The sequence below is a fragment of the Panthera pardus genome, unplaced genomic scaffold (genome assembly GCF_024362965.1).
Source record: "Panthera pardus isolate Hobbes unplaced genomic scaffold, ASM2436296v1 HiC_scaffold_8, whole genome shotgun sequence".
Classification (NCBI taxonomy): Eukaryota; Metazoa; Chordata; class Mammalia; order Carnivora; family Felidae; genus Panthera; species Panthera pardus.
In genome coordinates, this window is record NW_026527013.1 from 95,579,793 (window position 1) to 95,599,350 (window position 19,558).

At 39.1% G+C, this 19,558-nt stretch overlaps 1 protein-coding gene and 1 long non-coding RNA gene across 5 annotated transcripts in view; both read right to left on the reverse strand.

Moving 5' to 3' along the window:
- Positions 1-1,298: 1,298 nt before the first annotated feature.
- On the reverse strand, positions 1,299-6,609 carry LOC128775519 (uncharacterized). Of its 2 annotated transcripts, none has more exons than XR_008420240.1 (2): positions 6,424-6,609; positions 1,299-2,618 (listed from the first exon to the last, which is right to left on the reverse strand). It is a non-coding gene; the product is annotated as an uncharacterized LOC128775519 (long non-coding RNA). The 2 variants fall into 2 exon arrangements; XR_008420241.1 differs by having other exon boundaries at positions 6,415-6,609.
- Positions 6,610-6,962: 353 nt separating this feature from the next.
- Positions 6,963-19,558, reverse strand: part of PEX1 (peroxisomal biogenesis factor 1) — a 47,246-nt gene continuing 34,650 nt past the window's right edge. Inside the window, exons 17-24 of one of the 3 annotated variants that reach the window (XM_019443304.2) lie at positions 17,618-17,682; positions 14,191-14,333; positions 14,009-14,112; positions 13,033-13,209; positions 11,409-11,639; positions 10,065-10,262; positions 9,649-9,779; positions 6,963-7,929 (exon numbers count right to left, since the gene is read on the reverse strand). In XM_019443304.2, coding sequence (XP_019298849.1) covers positions 7,845-7,929; positions 9,649-9,779; positions 10,065-10,262; positions 11,409-11,639; positions 13,033-13,209; positions 14,009-14,112; positions 14,191-14,333; positions 17,618-17,682 — 1,134 coding nt within the window. In that variant the 3' untranslated portion in view covers positions 6,963-7,844. Of the gene's footprint in view, positions 7,930-9,648; positions 9,780-10,064; positions 10,263-11,408; positions 11,640-13,032; positions 13,210-14,008; positions 14,113-14,190; positions 14,334-17,617; positions 17,683-19,558 lie in introns of those variants that run through there. The other 2 variants (XM_019443305.2, XM_019443306.2) reach the window with 2 other exon arrangements.

Sequence of the window (19,558 nt, forward strand, 5' to 3'; positions counted from 1 at the left end):
CAAACAAACAAAAAACCCAAGAGTCCAGGGCCAGATGGCTCTCCGGGGGAATTCTACCAAACATTTAAGCAAGAGTTAACACCTATTCTCTTGAAGCTGTTTCCAAAAATAGAAATGTAAGGAAAACTTCTAAACTCTTTCTATGAAGCCAGCATTACCTTGATTCCAAAACCAAAGACCCCACTAAGAAGGAGAACTATAGACCAATTTCCCTAATGAACATGGAGGCAAAAAGTCCTCAACAAGGTATTAGCCAACTGGATCCAACAATACATTAAAAAAATTATGCACTATGACAAAGTGGGATTGATACCTGCGATGCAGGGCTGGTTCAATATCTGCAACACAATCAGTGTGATTCTTCACATCAATAAAAGAAAGGACAAGAACCACATGATCCTCTCCATAGATGCAGAGAAAGCATTTGACAAAATACAGCATCCTTTCTTGATAAAAACCCTCAGGAAAGTAGGGATAGAAGGAGCATACCTCGAGATCAGAAAAGCCATATATGAACGACCTGCCGCTAATATCATCCTCAATGGGGAGAAACTGAGAGCTTTCCCCCTAAAGTCAGGAACAAGATAGGGCTGTCCACTGTCGCCACTGTATTCAACACAGTGTTGGAAGTCTTAGCCTCAGTAATCAGACAGCACAAAGCAATAAAAGGCATCCAAATTGGCCAGGAGGAGGTCAAACTTTCACTCTTCACAGATGACATGATACTCTATGTGGAAAACCCAAAATATTCCACCAAAACAAACAAACACACAAACAAACAAACAAACTTCTAGAACTGATCCATGAATTCAGCAACATTACAGGATATAAAATAGTGCACAGCAATCGGTCACATTCCTATACACCAATAATGAAGCAACAGAAAGAGAAATCAAGGAATCGATCCCATTTACAGTTGCACCAAAACCCATAAAATACCTAGGAATAAATCTAACCAAAGAGGTGAAAAACCCATACACTGAAAACTGTAGAAAGCTTATGAAAGAAATAGAAGAAGACACACAAAAAAAGGAAAAATATTCCATGCTCCTGGATAGGAAGAACAAATATGGTTAAAATGTCAATAGTACCCAAAGCAATCTACATATTCCATGCAACACCTATCAAAATAACACCAGCACTCTTCACAGACCTAGAACAAACAATCCTAAAATTTGTATGGAACCAAAAAAGACCCAAATAGCCAAAGCAATCTTGAAAAAGAAAACCAAAGCAGGAGGCATCAATAATCCTGGACTTCAAGGTGTATTATAAAGCTGTAATCATCCAGACAGTACTTACTGGCACAAAAACAGACACTCAGATCAATGGAACAGAATAGAGAACCCAGAAATGGACCCACAAGCGTATGGCCAACTAATCTTTGACAAAGCAGGAAAGAATATCCAATGGAATAAAGACAGTCTCTTCAGCAAGTGGTGCTGGGAAACCTGGACAGCGACATGCAGTTGATATTGAAGCCAAGTTTCATTACAGTGCAATATTAATTTGTTTCTCTTTAAATTACCCAATTTAAATTGTGCCCAATTCTCTAGGATGCACCCTAGTGCATCCTTGGGATGTTCATAACAGCCCCATTTAGGACCTGCATGTGGGGATTCTTCCGTGACACTATGGTTTCCCTCAGTCACATAAGACCCAGATTCTGCACTTTGTTTTCCTGCCTTTATCTTTCCAGGCACAAGAGGAAAGCAACAGCAGTTCACTCTGCTAAAGTTTTAGATGGAGTCTGCTAGATAATTATCCTGAAATTAAGTGTATAATATAAATGGGTAGAGGAAATTTGACTTGCTAGCCCAGAATAGGGAATCTGGCAAAACAGATGTTTTAAATGGCACTTGAGGCAGAAATAGACAAAGGACAGGTCTGGATGTTGTCCTTCCAGGCAAATACAACAAAAGGATCCAAATGCACAACAGAAGTCAAACAGTTGTGTTGCATTAAACAAAAATCAGGTTGGGCACAGAGGAAGGGTAAGATTCTAGGAAAGTATTGTCAGGAATGCCAGAGAGCTAAGGTAGAGTAAAGAGTTCCTGGCCTTGGTGGTCCCAGCTGAGTGAGGTGGATGAAAGTCACAGGGTTTCCTAGAAACCGAAGAGAGAGAGAGAGGTTCTGAGGGACGAGGAATTATGCCATTCATCAATGTGACGATAGTAATACAGACAAACCAAATCCTATAAATGGGATAGTTTCCAATGTGCTTGTAAACAATAGTGAAGCAAACAGCTCAAGGGTAAGTGGGAAGAAGAAGATGGATGGGAGGAAGTAGACATCTCTGGACACGCCCAGCGATGCCACTGAGCCTGTGACACAGCAGACACAGCAGCATGATAAGGTCTGGCACTGTGAGTAGGAGGGTGTGGTCTACAAAAGACAGAAAACCAGCCTGGGTGTAAATCCCACTCCTTCATACCTGCCACATTTCCAGCCCGCCGTGTGTCTCCTCTACCATCATCCAATAACCCAGTGCAACTGGGGCGGCAGGACCATCCTTTGGTCCAACAACAGGATTGTCCAACAATCTTTAAGGCAGTTCTACTGTCCCGTAATTGCCTCAATTCAATCTTGATGTACCAGAGCTGCAATGACACAGTCACCTGACAGTGGACAAAAAAGTAAAGAGACAATTAGGAGTCTATTCTAGGGGAACAAAGTGGTGGGTGGAATGGGCTACTTACGGGGACAACTTCTCAGATAGTCACCAAGGAACTGATCTTCCTCTTTGATGTGTCTTGGTTTCTCCCAAGCAGCAGTCTAAAACTGCTGTAGGGGTTTGTCACAGCACTGGATCCTTCCATGTGCATTCCTGGCCGAGCCAGAAATTAGTTGCCATGAGAGAGAGTTCCCTATAGGACTGTTCCCTTCGGGGAAAAGAAGCAAGAGTCCCATTTCTTCAGAGCTAGTGACTCAGTCTCTTATGCCAACCAACAACCTTGAAATTGTCCAAAAGCCAGAGTGGAGAGAGTTTGTGGTGAAAGTAAAACTTGGAGCCAGCAGAGCACACAGAGAGCAGGAGGAACCTCCTGTGGTCATCTGAGTTACTAGCCCGGGGAAATGCACCAGTGAGCCCTGGTGCACCACCATGAGATTCTGCTCTGTCTTGGGATCCCCGGAGGTGCACCAGGAGAGGAGAGAGTGAGAACAGGTCCCCAGACATGTTTTTCCACATTTCCTTCTTCCCAGAGAACAGTCCAGTTCACAGAAAAAGTACAGAGATAGGAAGTAACCCTGTACTTTCCAACTCTGTTTCCCAGAGGAGGAACATACCAGTACCCCTGCATGGTGAGGAGGTCAAATTGTACTACACAGATGTAGTTTGGGGTACCGTTGTTCCTCTAAGGGTTCCTTCATGTCATCAAAATATGATGCAGGTAAGCCAGGTCCAAGGACCCAGAGGAGGGTCCTTGGCTTTGTGCAGGATAGAAATCAAACGTGAGCCAGAGAAAGTGAAAACAGAGTTTATTGAGTGGTGTGACAGGTAGAGAGTAGCAGATGGAGGTCTGGGAGACTCAGAAAGGAAAGAATGTCTGTCACTTGGGGTTAGGGGTTTGTACTGGAAGGGAGGAATCTAGGGTACATGTTTCCCCGGGGGAATCCAGGGTAGGATCTGACCAAAGGTGCGTGTCAGGTGAACTACAGGTGTTATTCCATAAATTACCGAAGGTAAGGGGTTTTGATGCCAGTGTAACCTAAGATTTGTTTGAAGCTAATGTCTTAGAACATGTTTGGGATCTGGATCTTCTTAGATGTCATCAGGTGTTTGGGGGCCTAGGACAAAACTCAGGAAAGGATTGACTTTCTTGATTCCTCCTTGAAGTGAGAACATGGCTGCTTGGGCTTCTTCAGAGGCAAAATATGGAATACAAGTAAATGAGGCCTAGCAGAAAAACAGCAGGGATGGAGCCTTTATAAAATGGAACCCTTTAGGGGTCCCACCTGGGTAGCTACCCACCTGGGTAGCTCAGTTAAGCCTCTGACTTGATTTTGGCTCAGGTCATGATCTCATGGTCATGGGATAGAGCCCCGAGTAGGGCTCTGTGCTGAGTGTGGAGCCTGTTTGTTTCCGTTTTCCCCTCTCTCCTGCTCATGTGCGCACATGCTCTTTCTCTCAAATAAATGATAAACCAAAACTTTCTTTGAAAAAGTAATAAATAAAAATAAGTGGAGTCCTTTTAGCCCTCCTACCTCACTGAGATGGCTGAAATACCTTTGTGTAACATAAAGGAAGAAATTCAAAGACTGTGAGATAGACATGTTGAGTGAATGAATCATGTCTAACTCACCAACTTACCACTACCTAACCATGTCCCCCAAGATAGAGAGGGTGTCAGAAAATACTCCCTCAACAAGGCCTTAGAAATACACTGGTGTATTTGTTAGGATTGATCTTGGTTGTAACAGGTACCCTACACAGAGAAGTAATCAAGAGGTTTATCTGTCTCTAGCACATAAAAAAATCTGGGCATAGGACATCTAGGGCTAGTAGGTCACCTCAGTGGTGCTCTCAGGGAAACAGGCTCCTTGTGTTCTTGCACTGCCTCAGTCACCCATGGTTCTCACCTTCATGTTTGAAGACGGTTGCTGCATCTCTAAACGTTGTGCCCTCATTTCAGGAAGAAAGCCTGTCCCAGGGATTTCTACTTCCTTGTGCTATCTAGAACTATGTCACATAGCCATGTGTGGCTGTAATGGAAATCATGTGACTCAGTAATTCACTTGCCAAGGAGCACAGGAAGGCAAGGGAGAGAGTGCTGGAAAGATTGTTGAGTGACTCTGTCCGTAGAAACTGTGACAACTGGTGGGAGATGCAATTGATAGGGAGACACTGCAGTACAAATGGGCTTTCTGGTTTCAGTGGGGATGAGTGGATCCTGGGATAGCAGAGACCAGGTAGCTGCAATGTGTGAAGCCAGGTGGATGTGGCTACCATAACCAGAAGACAGTGCATTTATTACAAGGGTCTGACCCACAGGGTTCTTTGGTGCTGCCCAACTAATTGTGGGATCCTGAAGACCAAAATAGATGGTCAAAGATCCTATTTGATTTTTAGAATTTAAAAATCTTCCACTTAATAAACAAAGGTCTGATAGGAGTCGTCACAACATAGTCATGGCACCTGACCCAGTCTCAGGTCTAGGTCAAAGAAAGAGGAAGCCAGGTGTCTAGGGAAAGGGCCCTGAAATAACATCGTAAGTACTTGCTATGGATCTTGCTTCCTCCAAGTTTTCCCCAAAGGACCTGAAGCCACTCACTAGACCATTGTCCAGGTATCCTGAGAAATAACCAGACATTCTGGGGATTATCAGAGACACTGGGCCTGTGCTAATGTTAATTCCCGGAGACCCAGAACTCCATTGTGACCTACCCGTCTAAGTGAAGGCACTGTCACTATACTAGCCCTGATGACCAGTGGACACAGAAAACCCTCCAAGGCAGCAGAATTTTGGAGCAACATGTCTCTTCCATTGTGGCAGGAGGTAGAGATGACTGATATAAAAATCCATGCTAATCCATAGTCTGTGGCTAATAACCTGGTGATCAGAGATTTGTAAGAGCAGGACTAGAGCACTGGCAGTGAGGAGGTCTGCAGGAAAAGTATGGTCTGATTTCTTAGAATGAGCAGAGGGGAAGAAGCAGCAATTTGTCCTCCCTGGAGGGGCACATTCTGGAATTGGGTTTGCTTTGTCCTCCAAACTTCTGCCAATACCATCTTTCAAGGACTCACTCACATGTTTTTATGTTGTTAAGTTATCCCATTGGACACTTGCTTTCTGATCACAAAATTTTCTTCACATCGAAGAGGAAGACCGTAGGCTATGCCAGCAGAATTCACTATATTCAACATAAACACCCAGCACCCTGAATCAGCTGGCCTTCCAAGGAGACCATGATTTGTGAGGTTGGAATAAATACAGTACAGTTGTTATATGCTGTGAATCCATGACCACGGCCTCTATATAAGCAAGGGTCTGGGAACTAAAGAGGAAGGGGGATAGCACTCCTCTGTTAATACCTCAGTGACCCAAAATCTCTGCCTCCATTCCCTGTGATTCTGGGCTTTGCTGATTGAGAGGTGAGCAAAGGAGAAATACAAGAGGAACACAGTGATGATTCCAGTGGTTTGGAAGGTGTGGGGAGGGTTAGAGTGTTGGCTGAGTGAACAGTCTTGCTGCTGCATGATAAAGGATGGGAGAAGTATGGATGGAACCCTGTGGTAATACTAAATATAGTAGGAGTTAATGGAAGATTTCTGTGATAATAAACAGACCACCAGTAGCTCAGATGGCAATGAAGGTTTAGACCATTCCACCTAGTGAAAGACTAATCCACTGATGTTCTGGCTGAACTCAAAGAAACAAGGAATAAGTAACTGAAGACAGAAATCAAAAATACCAGGGGCACCTGGGTGGCTCAGTCGGTTGAGCATCCAACTTCAGCTCAGGTCATGATCTCGCAGTCCGTGAGTTCAAGCCCCGCATCGGGCTCTGTGCTGACAGCTCGGAGGCTAGAGGCTGCTTCGGATTCTGTGTCTCCCTCTCTCTGCCCCTCCCCCACTCATGCTCTGTCTCTCTCTCCCTGTCAAAAATAAATAAACTTTAAAAAAAAAAAAAAAAAAAAAGATATCAAAATTACCAACCATGACCTCACGATTAATTGTAGAAAGGGCAATAGTTGCTGCCTGTACATTTTTCTTTGCTGTTTCTTTCTCTCTTTCTTTTTTAAAATTTTTTTTTTCAACGTTTTTTATTTATTTTTGGGACAGAGAGAGACAGAGCATGAACAGGGGAGGGGCAGAGAGAGAGGGAGACAAAGAATCGGAAACAGGCTCCAGGCTCCGAGCCATCAGCCCAGAGCCTGATGCGGGGCTCGAACTCACGGACCGCGAGATCGTGACCTGGCTGAAGTCGGACGCTTAACCGACTGCGCCACCCAGGCGCCCCTCTCTCTTTCTTTTTTAAATGTTTACTTATCTATTGGGAGGGGAGAGGGTCAGAGAGGAGAGAGAGAATCCCAAGCAGGCTCTACACCACCAGTGCAGAGCCCGATATGGGGCTTGATCTCACAAACCGTGAGATCATGACCTGAGGTAAATTCCAGAGTCAGATGCTCAATGGACAGAAACACACAGGCAACCCCTCTTTGCCATTTCATGTATTTATTTATATACTTCACCTAACTTTCTCCCTTTTCCTTTCTCCTACTGCATTACTATACACAGTTTGTGTTGATGGTGGCTCAGTTTACATCTAGTTCACAGATCAGAGAACATCCAGACAAAGTCATGATGGATCGGGGGGGGGAATGGACCTCATTTAAGATCTTGGCCTTGGAACTAGATGTAGTATATTAAGGGGATACGATCTCATTTCTGGTGGTGGGAATAACTGAATTTATTTGGAATTGTATGTAAAGTCTACATGTTCTGATAGAAGAACAGAGCATTGGATCAATAAATAATAGGACATTTTCAAATGGTCAAAGGTGCTAAGTATAAGATTTGTCAAACGCAAGGAAGATGTTGAATATGTGAGTTCTAAGAAATGCATTTTCCTCAGATGAGAAAATAATTAGTTACACCATTAAGACAATATTTTTTCACTAAGGATTTAATTTAGATTTATAGGAAATAAGATAATCAGTTATAAATATCCCAATTTATTCTACAGAATTAATCTCAAGTAATCCTGATTATGACATAACCACAGGTTTGCCAATCTGTGATTTTATAGATTAACCTAATTTGTTAAAAAGAAATTTACAGACCCCATTTTTACTGTCACAACATAGGAACAAGCCAGCAAAAACAAAATCAAAAGTATGTTTTATGCTAGAGTTACTTTCTGTCCAGGTCGAAACATTGTTCCACTTTGATTCTTTCTTTTCTTTGGATTTTGGAAGCTTTCATACCTTAAAAAGAGATAATATTTAATACATGTAAATTCCAAATTACAAAAGACAAGGAATTGTTTGCAAACAGATTATATTTTAAGAAACAAAAGGGAAATAAATAACTGGGGGAAGAAAACCTAACAAATTATAGTTCTTAAATTTTCTAAAGTTAAACATTCCAATCAAAAAAGTAGCAAAAGAGATAAAGAGACAAGTTAGAAAAGATAAAATGCACATGGCAGTGACATGAAAAAAACCCTACTGTTTTAATCAAAGGCATGTAAATTGTTAGATTTTTTTCCAGTCACACTGGCCAAGTTTAGAAAGACATTATGCCCAATGTTAGTGAGGGTTGTGGTGAAACTGGCCCTTTCCATGTATTGGGCTGTACAGTGTTTCTAGAAGGCAACTGATCTCAGAAACCATAAAAACAAAATGTATCCTATGCTGCAACAATTCCACCTCAAACTCAGATAATGGAGGATATGTGCAAACATTCGGCTCTAAGGAAGTTCTTTATCATATTAGTGTAATAGGGAAAATCCGGAAGCAACTTAAATATCCAAATATTGGAAATTGTGGCTACTATAAAATGACATTAAAAACCAAGTAGTAACATTTAAAATGTGAAAGAATGTTCAAGATGGATGAAAGCACGCCTGCTATATGGCAATACGTGCAGAGTGTTTTAGTGAAGAAAAAAAAACCATACAAATGTATACTTTGGGAGGGGTGGGATTAAGGGAAATTTGTTTTCTTATTCTTTATTTTCTGATTTTTCTACAGTAAGCACATATTACTTATACATGTTGAGGCAGAGCAGAAGTGCCACTCTGGCATGTAGACTATTTTGAGCTGAAGGAGATCAAGACCCAGAAGATTCAGGAGAAGCTTTTTCCCTCCCTTACCTGCCTGATGAGTTTAGTTTCCTATTACCAGAGAAGACTTTTTAATCTGCAAGACTGACAGCAGGGCAAACATCTGCTCTTTTCACCTTCTGTGAATTCCTGCCTCCCCTTTGAAGCCCCAGGCCCCTAACCTCTTTCTTTAGTTCAGGATGGCATATCTATTTTAATGGAGCTCCTGTATGTATGAAATTATTTTTCTCCTGTTACTGTCTTACGTCAGTTAATTAATAGACCAGCCAAAGAACAAGAAGGGAAGAAGGGAAAATCTTCCTGCCTTTACAGTGTATCCACGCATGCCCACCCCAACTACTACAAAATTAAACAAAGAGTTGTAACTTCTAGAACCAGGAATAAACCTTTCTTGCACTGAATTAAGTGAAATCCTTAACGTGAATGGTCCCCAATCTATGGGTTTCCAACTTCTAAGGTGCTCAGAGACAACTGCAAGAAGCCTGTAAATCTAAATGTGTGCTGGCCACAGTCCACAAGGGAATAAATTCGAATGCATTTAAAGAAAGCAAAACAGGTATATTTTTCAGAACAATTTTTACAAACTATATTAGAATCATTTTGAGATTTTAATTTTCCTTTTATTCAAAGCTTTAAAAATGAAATCAGTTCATTATAAATAATTCAAATATAATCAAGTGAACCAGTTAATGAAAATTCATTTTTTACTTCAGTACTCTTTAAGTTTTGGGGTATTTAAATGCATAGCTATTGGCTCGAAGTGGCCTTTTATATATTCACTATAAGTAACTTCAAAAGTTTAAGTGAAGAACTGTCACCCTGTAATATCTGTACTTCTGAAGGAGAATCGGTTACTTACAGTTCAGCAAAATTCTTCCAGTCGTCTTCGCTAATGGATGGCCTTGTGTGACTGAGGGCAGCCATTAAATGCGACTGGCTAATAGCCAAACTGGTTTTGACTGGTCCTGGTTGGTTAAGGGAGTCATCCTCCTTAAACAGAAAAGGACACAAAGTTAACCTAGGGCTGTGATGGAAAAAGTAGCAGCCCATGTGTTGTTTCTTTCCATCAGGTTTTTTTTAGGAGACCAAACATTCTCTTTCTCATAAGATTAAAAACTGTTTGAAAGCAGGATGCATATAATCAAATGATCAATGTGTTTCAGTCCCTTCTTTATAAATAAAGCTCATTTACTAACCAAAACACACATCAAAAAAGGAAAAACAGTTTTTACAGTTTTTACAATTTTCATGGGGGTGGGGGGAGAAAAGCCATACTCCACTTTGGCTCCGGTATCTGCCTTTGATGACACTGATATCTGCCCGTAGCTGATCTCTCTGTTCCTGTGTAAGTTCTTGGGAACCCTCTTGTGAGGATGTTCTGAACACTGGAGGTCGTGAAAGCGACTGATCTTTCCCAGGGGCTCCAGAAAAGTCCTGTGCCATGGAGCTTGGTGCAGACAGGCACTGTGAGCTCTGCAAGGTTAAGTGTAGGAAGGAGAGAAGGGGAAGGAGAAAGGAGGAAAAGAGAGGGAGAAAAGAAGTATATATTTACCAAGGCTAAATTTAAACATTTTAAGCAGTAAAACCTTAACATGGACAAGCTTACATTTGAATTAACTGGAATTAATAAGCAAGTTCAAAATATGTTTATCTTCTACATGTTGTTGAACCATCATAAAATGAAAACTGCCATAACACAAAAAATTGTTTTAATGCTTTTTTATTAAATTCACCACACTAATGTCCTAGCAACAGGTTCCAAATGTGCCTTATTCTCAGTTTCAGCAAATAGAGTTAATTCTAGTATAAGGTTGGAGAACATAGTACAGAAGTTAAGAAACAGAAAACAGAATTAAAGACTAGAAATAAAACAACAAAAACAACAGCTTACTATTCTTTGAAATAAAAATGGTTTACTTTTACTTTTTTTTAGAGAGAGCACAAGCTAGAGAGATGGGCAGAGAGAGAGAGAAAATCCCAAGCAGGCCCCACACTCAGTGCAGAGCTTGACCCTGGGCTTGAACTCATGAAACCATGAGATCATGACCTGAGCTGAAATCATGGATGCTTAACCGACTGGGCCACCCAGGCACCCCAAAATAGTTCATTTTTAGATTAAAGCAGATGTACAAAAAACAAAAATATAACTGTTACTTGTACCAATAAAGTAATCGTGAACCACAGTAAATAACTTGCAGACATGTGTGAAATGCTATTTTAATTTAGAAAAGCAAGGATATCACCCACAATATTTTCATTGTTGCAACGTTACATCAAATTTCTCATCTTCAATTATCTTAATGATAATAGAGTTTAATATAAAATGGATCTGCGACTAAAGATGTTTTAAAACAACTAATGAAGGAGATAATAAGCCTGCGAGGAACCAAAGGGTCCTCACCACCAGTGGCTCCCTCTTTGTTGCCAGCTACATTTCACAGCTCTTAATAAGGAATGAGATGACTCATCAGTGTGAGTAAGGGAAAACAAGACTACTTCACTGAAGAACCAACCAACCAGAAAGTACATGTGGGGTCGGTTAGGGGGTAAGTCACTGTCCAACTGGACACACTATGGCTTTACGCATCAGAACCGTACAATGGCGACTGAACACGATACCAGATCAGAAGATGTTCCGTTCCCAAGTTCTGATTCATAGGAGCTTCCAAAGTAGAGCCGGTACATATTGAATTTTGATTCATCTGGAAGCATCTCAGACAACTCTAGAGAAACCAGGGACTGCTCCAAGCCACACTCCCCATCTCCAGCTGAATCATCGGAGCCGCTGCTGTGGTTGAGAAAAACCATTGAAGACAGACTTAGGTCACTATCAGAGCTGGAACTTCCATCCTAAAACACAAAAAAGGACAACAGTTGTAAAAATCTAAATAATCTATGACTCTGAAATTAGCAACACAGATAGCATTTTAACAGACCAGTACGAGGAAAACCAGAGGCATTTTCCAAAAAAGCTCTTATTTTTTTGGTGAGGTTCTTGTCCTCTATGATCCCCACAGACCAGTACGTATGGCACGAATGGCAAAGGTGTTACAGCTCTCCCACACCCAGAATACAACAGTTCTGAGAGCCAGGCACCAACTATGTTTCTTTTGTGCAAATGCTGTTTGAGCCATTATTAATATGACTCAGTGGCAGACTAAGTAGGCTGCCTGATTATGTAACGAATCCTTACCAGCAGACAGCACATGATCAGGGTGTCTGACGCTTACAGAAAGAAAACAACCAGCATTCAGGAAACATGCATTGAGCCAAACTTTGGCTCTTACTACTTTTCTAACGGTTATGAGGCACATAATAAAATTTAATTATTAAAATAAGATGGAATGTGTACATAATTTACCAACCATCTCCCCAGGAACGCTAACAAAGCTAGGATTCATACCTCTGAATTTTATTTGTATGAATCTTTCAACTGTGAAATGATGAGTCAACCACGTCATGCAGTGCTTTGTCATTACAGAGTGCTTTATACATGAACATGTTTTCTGTTAGTGAAGAGGGTGGAGAAGTTCAGTGACTTGCCAAAATAAATAGCAAAAACTTGGTAATATCTGATTTAGGAACTTTAGGCCCTGCAAGAATCTCCAACAAAACATAGGGGAGAGGAGTACACAGGAAAACCCTTCCTAGAAACTATGCAGTAAAGACCATAATGTAGCAGAGGTCAAATTATCTGCTGTAAAAATACTATCCTTAGAGGAAAAGACTGATGTTAGGTCTGGGGTACAGAAAGTACAAAATACAGCTAGAATACCTTGTTGTATCAGGAAGAAAGTACATGATCAAAGAATGAAGAAGACAAATCAAAAGGACACAGAGGCCATCTAAAAGCAGCTCCTATGGGCCAGATCTGGGACTATTTGAGCTTCAAAATAAATACTCTGATTTTTTTTTTTTAAGTGTAAAACTAACTAAAAATCTCAATATATTTCTGTTCCTATTCTCTCATTCATGATGTCCCAATTTAAATAATATCCTTCCATTCCCCAACATATTTTATCATCAGTAAGGTAACATTAAAGAAACAGACACTTAAATACTTCATAATTACAAGTTCTCTGCAGAGCCAATATTCCAACTATGGAACATTTGACTACAGGTAAATTTCTATACAGTTTTACTAAAGTTGTTAAAAAATAGGATTTTTTTAAGGCTGGAATTTTAACCGTGAACTGCTCTTCTTCCTCTTAAAACACCAAAGCAATGATCTCCTATAACTTACTTGGAGCCCACAGAACAGCAGCCTTCCCTGTAAGGCCTCTAACTGGGCATTGTACAGTAAAGCTTTCAGGTCAGCTCCCGTGAAGGAGTCGGTTACTGATGCCACGTGCTGAAGGTCCACATCATCTGCCAGAGGTAGAGAGTCACTGAGAACATTTAAAATTTCAAGACGTGACACCTGAAGGGAGAAAAACTAATTGACTTAACAAATAAAACAAAATTAAATATTAAACTGTGTATTTTATGTTTTTGTTTTTACAAATTAACTGTATCTCTAATGAGCTTTTACAAGTTGAAAAATGTACCGCCAATCTACTATGTATCCTCTGTGGAGGATAGATGAACTTTCTCCCTAACAGAAGAGACATAGGAAAGTGAATGAAAATCGACATTCTTAACCATTCAGTGTAAACCATTTCTTAGTGCTTACTTTCTAGATTTCAACAAATGTGCCCAGAAAGTGTTTCAAAAGAAAACATCTAAGTAATAGCTACAAAGGACATATTTAGATATTTTATACCTTCGACAATTCATTTGTCTATTTGCTCTTTCCCTCATTTATTCATCAGTTTCTAAATCTGAGGACAAGAGCTGGAACAACACAGATCAGAAACAGTTAAAACCTCATCTCTGTGTAACCTGCTTAGATGCACACTAGTCGTATGCTTGATTCTCAGAGTCTTTCCAGGATAATGAGGCCTGTGATCTTTGAGCTCAGGGCATGTGGACATACATACTTTAGGTTTCTTTCCTTTTTTCCCAACCTGCTAACACTGAAAGACTACAAAGTTTTCAGACTTGCATGGAAATGGCTGGGCTTTCCATCTAATTCAGAATCCTTCCATGCCATGAGCAAATCATGGCAAAGGCCTTGCCTAAAGCTGGTCTTCTAAGGACAACTGCTGTTACCAGGAAGAAGTTCATAAGGAAAGAGTGTGGCATTTGTTAGTTTTGGACTCAAAGTATGAAACTGTCACCTGATCAGGAGGAGGACAGTATACACATTTATCGAGTCGGCCAGGCCTAAGCAGGGCAGGGTCAATCAAGTCAGGGCGACTAGTAGCAGCCAATACATAAACACCTGGGGAAAAAAAAAATTCTTTACTAAGTCCTGGTGAAATCTGTTACAATAAGATATTTCTGTATTTGCAGTTCTTACCCTGTAAGCCTTCCACCCCATCCAACTGAGTCAGCAGCTGGTTAACCACACGATCTGTAACTCCTGTATTATCATGGCCTCGTCGAGGGGCAATGGATTCAAATTCATCAAAGAAAAGAATGCAGGGCTTGGCTGCCTGTGCTCTGGGAAAAACAGTATTTCATATTTGAATAGGGCTTCGGTGTTTGTAAAGTAATTGTGTGTATATATATATATATATATATATATATATATATATGTAGGTACATATATGTATCTGTATACAGATAGACATATATGTATCTGTGTATTTATTTAAATCTTCATAACAAATCCTTAAAGAATAAAAAGTATATGTAAACTTGTTTTCAATAAATAAGTCAAGATGTATGCCTAAGACTCATACCTTTTAGACAGGGACTAAACCAAAAACTAGAGTCTTATTCAATAAGTGAAATGTTTCTTTGATTCTTATTGTAAGTAAGCATTTCTTATATGCTTATTGGCCACCTTTACTTCTTTTGTGAAATACTGATTCACGTCTTTTGTCAAGCTCATTATTTTAAAATTTGACAAGCTCATTATTTTCACATATTTTTATAGGGGATCTCTATAAAATATATTTTAGTTACATATATTATATCTTTTCCTAATTTGAACTTTGCTTTTAATTTATTAACTAAATTTTGTTTTAATGAAAAACAAATTCCATACCTGGTAACAGGGTGAACTAGATGTCTGAAGAATCACCCATACAGAATACCCATACAGAATACTTGTCGTGCTGATTTTTTAATTTCAAGTTTTAAAATTCTAGTTAGTTAACCTACATGGTAAAATTGATTTCAGTAGAACTTAGTGATTCACCATTTATGTATAACACCCAGTGCTCATCCCATGTGCCTTCCTTAATACCTATCACCCATTTAGCCAATCCCCACCCCTCCTCCCTCCACCAACCCTCAGTTTGCTCTCTATAGAGCCTGTCAGGCTGAATGAAAAAAACCCAATACATATCTCATGAAATACTGGCACATAAGATAAATCTCCCAGGGCCAATAAGTAGATTGGAATTACCTGTTCCTTGAAAGTTTACTCTCAGAAAACCATGTTTGATTTGGGTAAAGATTTTTAACTAGTGACTCAATTGTTTTCTATAGTTAGAGGATTTTTCAGATTTTGTTTCTTCTTTGCTTGATTTTGGTCAATTATATTTTTGTCTATGTCACCCAAGTCTTAAATGTATTAACAGCATAAAGTCTGTAATATTATTCCATAATATTCCCTTACTATCTTTTACATTTCTGGTATAACTTTAGTCATGTCCCCTTTTTTATCACTAATACTATTAATTCATGCTTGCTTTCTTTATCAGTCCTGCTGGAGATCTATCAATTGTACTAGGTTGTCAAAAATATCTGGGCCTATGAACTTCTCCACTGAAATGTTTTCTATTTCATTAATTTTTGCTCTTATTATTTCCTTTTTACTTATTTTTTTTAGCTTATATTTTCCTAATTTCATAAGATGGGTACATAGTGATTTTTAACTTTTTTTCCCCTAAAAATTTAAGGCTATAAATTTTCCTTGAAATAAATTTTGCAGCATCTCACAATTTTAATAGCATTTTCATTATTATTTAGTGCCCAGGATTTTCCATTATGATCTCTTCTTTAACCCATGAATTATTTAGAAGAGTTTTATTTTTAAGAATCTAAAAGTACATGAGGGGATTATCTTTTTGTTATTTATTTTAACTTGTGTTTTCAAAAAATAGACTGTATGATACTGTTTCTTTGAAACTTACTACAGTTGGCCACCCATGTGGCCAATTTTCAAAAATATCCAAGTGTGCTTAAAAAGAATGTATTCTCCAGCTGTTGGGTATGTGTTCTAAATATGCTTAGATCTTGAATATGATGTTTAAATCTTCTGAAGTTTTACTGTTTTGTTGGTTTTTCTTAAACCTCAATCTAACTACTTACTAAGAACTATGTGAAAGTCTTCTATGAAGGTGGATTTGTCAATTTCTCCTTGCAATTCTATCAATTTTTGCCTTTATTAAATAGTTTGGAGCTAGGGTATTGGATACAATTTTAGAACTGTAATATCCTCCTGGTAAACTGAATCTTTTGTCACCATATGGTGACGACTGCCTTTATCTCTAATAATGCTTTCCTGTTAATGTTCTTAAATTGGGTGGTGGATATATAAGAGTTCATTTTATTTATTTTATTACTATTTACTTATTTATTTTATTTTTTAATTTTTAATTTTTATTTTTTTAACATTTATTGATTTTTGAGACAGAGAGAGACAGAGCATGAACAGGGGAGGGGCAGAAGAGAGAGGGAGACACAGAATCTGAAACAGGCTCCAGGCTCTGAGCTGTCAGCACAGGGCCCGACGCGGGGCTTGAACTCACGGACCGCGAGATCATGACCTGAGTGAAGTCGGATGCTTAACCAACTGAGCCACCCAGGCGCCCCTTATTTATTTATTTTAGAGACAGAGAGACACAGAGTGAGTGGGGACGGGGCAGAGAGAGAGAGGATGAGAGATAATTTTAAACAGACTCCACACTCAAAGCAAAGCCTGACACAGGGCTCAATCTCATGACTCATGACCTGAGCTGAAATCAAGAGGCAGACATTTAACCGACTGAGCCACCCAGGTGCCGCCAGAGTTCATTTTAGTTAAAATGCATATGAGGCGGCACCTGGGTGGTTCAGTGGGTTAAATGTCCAACTCTCAATTTCAGCTCAGGTCATGATCTCATGGTTCATGAGACTGAGCCCCACATCAGGCCCCATTGACAGCATGGAGCCTACCTGAGATTCATTCATATTCTCTCTCTCTCTCAAAATAAATAAACTTGGGGCACCTGGGTGGCTCAGTTGGTTAAGTGTCTGACTTTTTGGCTCAGGTCATCATCTCATGGTTTGAGACTTATCTTAAAATAAATATTTTAAAAAGTTATAAAATATAAGGACATTATATTCTCCTAACTACAGATCATATTTTATAATGAAATTTTGGGATAAAACAGTAGTTTTTGCATTTAAAAATCTTACTTTAATCCTTAAATATTAGCTTCTGTATTTTTATATAAATGCCATAATAATTTTATTTTATCTCTTTTATAATTAACATTGGATTTGGCCAGCTTAATTAAACTGGAGTAATTATGTGTTTCCTATAAAAATCTACTTTGAGATTCCTTTGAGATAGCATTTTAGGAATATTTCTATTGTAAATATAATACTAACTTCCAGAATTTAATATCAAAGATGTTACATTTTAAGTGATATTTGGAGAATTCTCTAGCTTATTAATCCACATAAATTAAAGTTTTAAACATCAGTTCTCTAAAATAAACAAGTGAATACCAAAAAGCACTGAAAAATGATAGTGTCCATTACTTAAAAAATATTCAGAGGGAACCAACCTAATAAAAATATCCCGAACAGCTTGTTCACTTGCTCCAATGTATTTGCTCAGTAACTCTGGCCCCTAGGAGATAAAATTAAATTAGACCTGAGATAAAGTTATTTAAAAACAAAATATAATTTTTGTTTAGGACTTAGTCCAAATGCACTAATGGGAAAATTTATTTTTATTTTTTTAAATGTTTATTTTTGAGAGAGAGAGAGAGAGAGCGTGTGTGAACGGGCAAGGGGCAGAGAGAGAGGGAGACAGAATCTGAAGCAGGCTCTAGCTCTGAGCTGTCAGCACAGAGCCTGACACAGGGCTTGAACCCACGAATGCGAGATCATGACCTCAGCTGAAGTCGGATGCTTAACCGACTGAGCCACCTAGGGGACCCTCATGGGAAATTATTTTAATATGATTAAACAGATGTCTCTTAAATACATTTCAAAAATTATGTGGCTAGAATAAATATCCCATCACAAGTTCCACACTTTGTGTCTCCTCTGTCTAGCCATCTCATGGTGTAGCTCTCTACAGAAGGCCACAGCCCCAGAAAGGCCCTGTGTGATGACCCCATCTTATCCTGCTTGTCTTCCTGCATAGAACCTTGTCCCATCTGATAATACATTATATAGCGAATGTGTCTGTTTGTTTCTCTCTGCCAGTAAAATGTATGTTCCAAAAAGGTGGGTTTGTTCACTACTGAATCCCCAGTGCCAAAAACAGTGTTGCATAAATACTGAATAATTATTTGTTTAGTAACAAATGGTTTAAAAAGGGAAAATGTTCCATCTATCTCAAATTTTTGGAGACTACAAAAAATATGTAATGAGACATGAATTATTTTAATCATCTTCAATTACTGAAACCAGTTTATTTGTACAGAGGTGCAGAAGAGATCATCTTTTCTAAGTCAACTGAAAAACTTTCAAAACTACTCCATTTAACAAAATTAATAATGAGGATAAACTTTGCTTAAATTGGGATCTTTTAAAAAACTAAATAGGCTCTAACATGATCTCCAGTGAAAAATCATTACCTCAAAAGACCAAATACTGATCAGGATATGTGACCACAATAAGGACTTTCTAATATTAAGCCAGCTAGATATCTATTAATATACTAGCATTTAATTAGATTTCCTAGTCAATCAAGAGCCAAAGAGGATGGAACAAGAAGCCAGGCAAAATATTGGGAACAAGGCAACATACTGGTGTCAGGGATGGCCCCGGTCTTTGATGCATGTCTCCCAGGATCTACTCTTACCCACCCAGAGAGAATTCTCTTCACTGAAACCTTTCCACTGAGAATTCATCCCAAACTGTGATTTGAAGGTTTACTAAAAGGGATAAAATGTCCTCCCTAATGAAACAATCTGAAATACAACAATATCTTTCATCTTGAATATTATTTTTTTAACAGTGAAACTACAGTTTAGTCATAAGCAGAAAAGAAGAGTATGTATAATCACAGTTATTCCAGAATCCAGAAAAAGAACGTAGGGAAATTTTAGTTACAGTGTTTCTCCATTATTGCCAGGGTAGCCAGTAGCCATGTAATCATATCACAAAAAAAAAAAAAAAAAAATCATGTGATTAAAAAGAGGGTCAGCCTGGGGCGCCTGGGTGGCTCAGTTAAGCGTCCGACTCCAACTCAGGTCATGGTCTCATGGTTCGTGGGTTCTAGCCCAGCATCGGGCTCTGTGCTGACAGGTAGGAGCCTGGAGCCTGCTTCAAATTCTGTGTCTCCTTCTCTCTCTGCCTCTCCCCCTCCTCCTGCTGTCTCTCTCTCTCTCTCAAAAATAAACATTAAAAAAAAAAGAGGGTAGGCATAACCCAACTGCAGATTTCTCAATCAGTTATGAATAAAGCTACAATATATGATTCCTTTCCTTTGAAATCTAATCACTCTTTGGTAAACTAATATTGTGGGGTTGCTGAAACAGTACAAATAATAT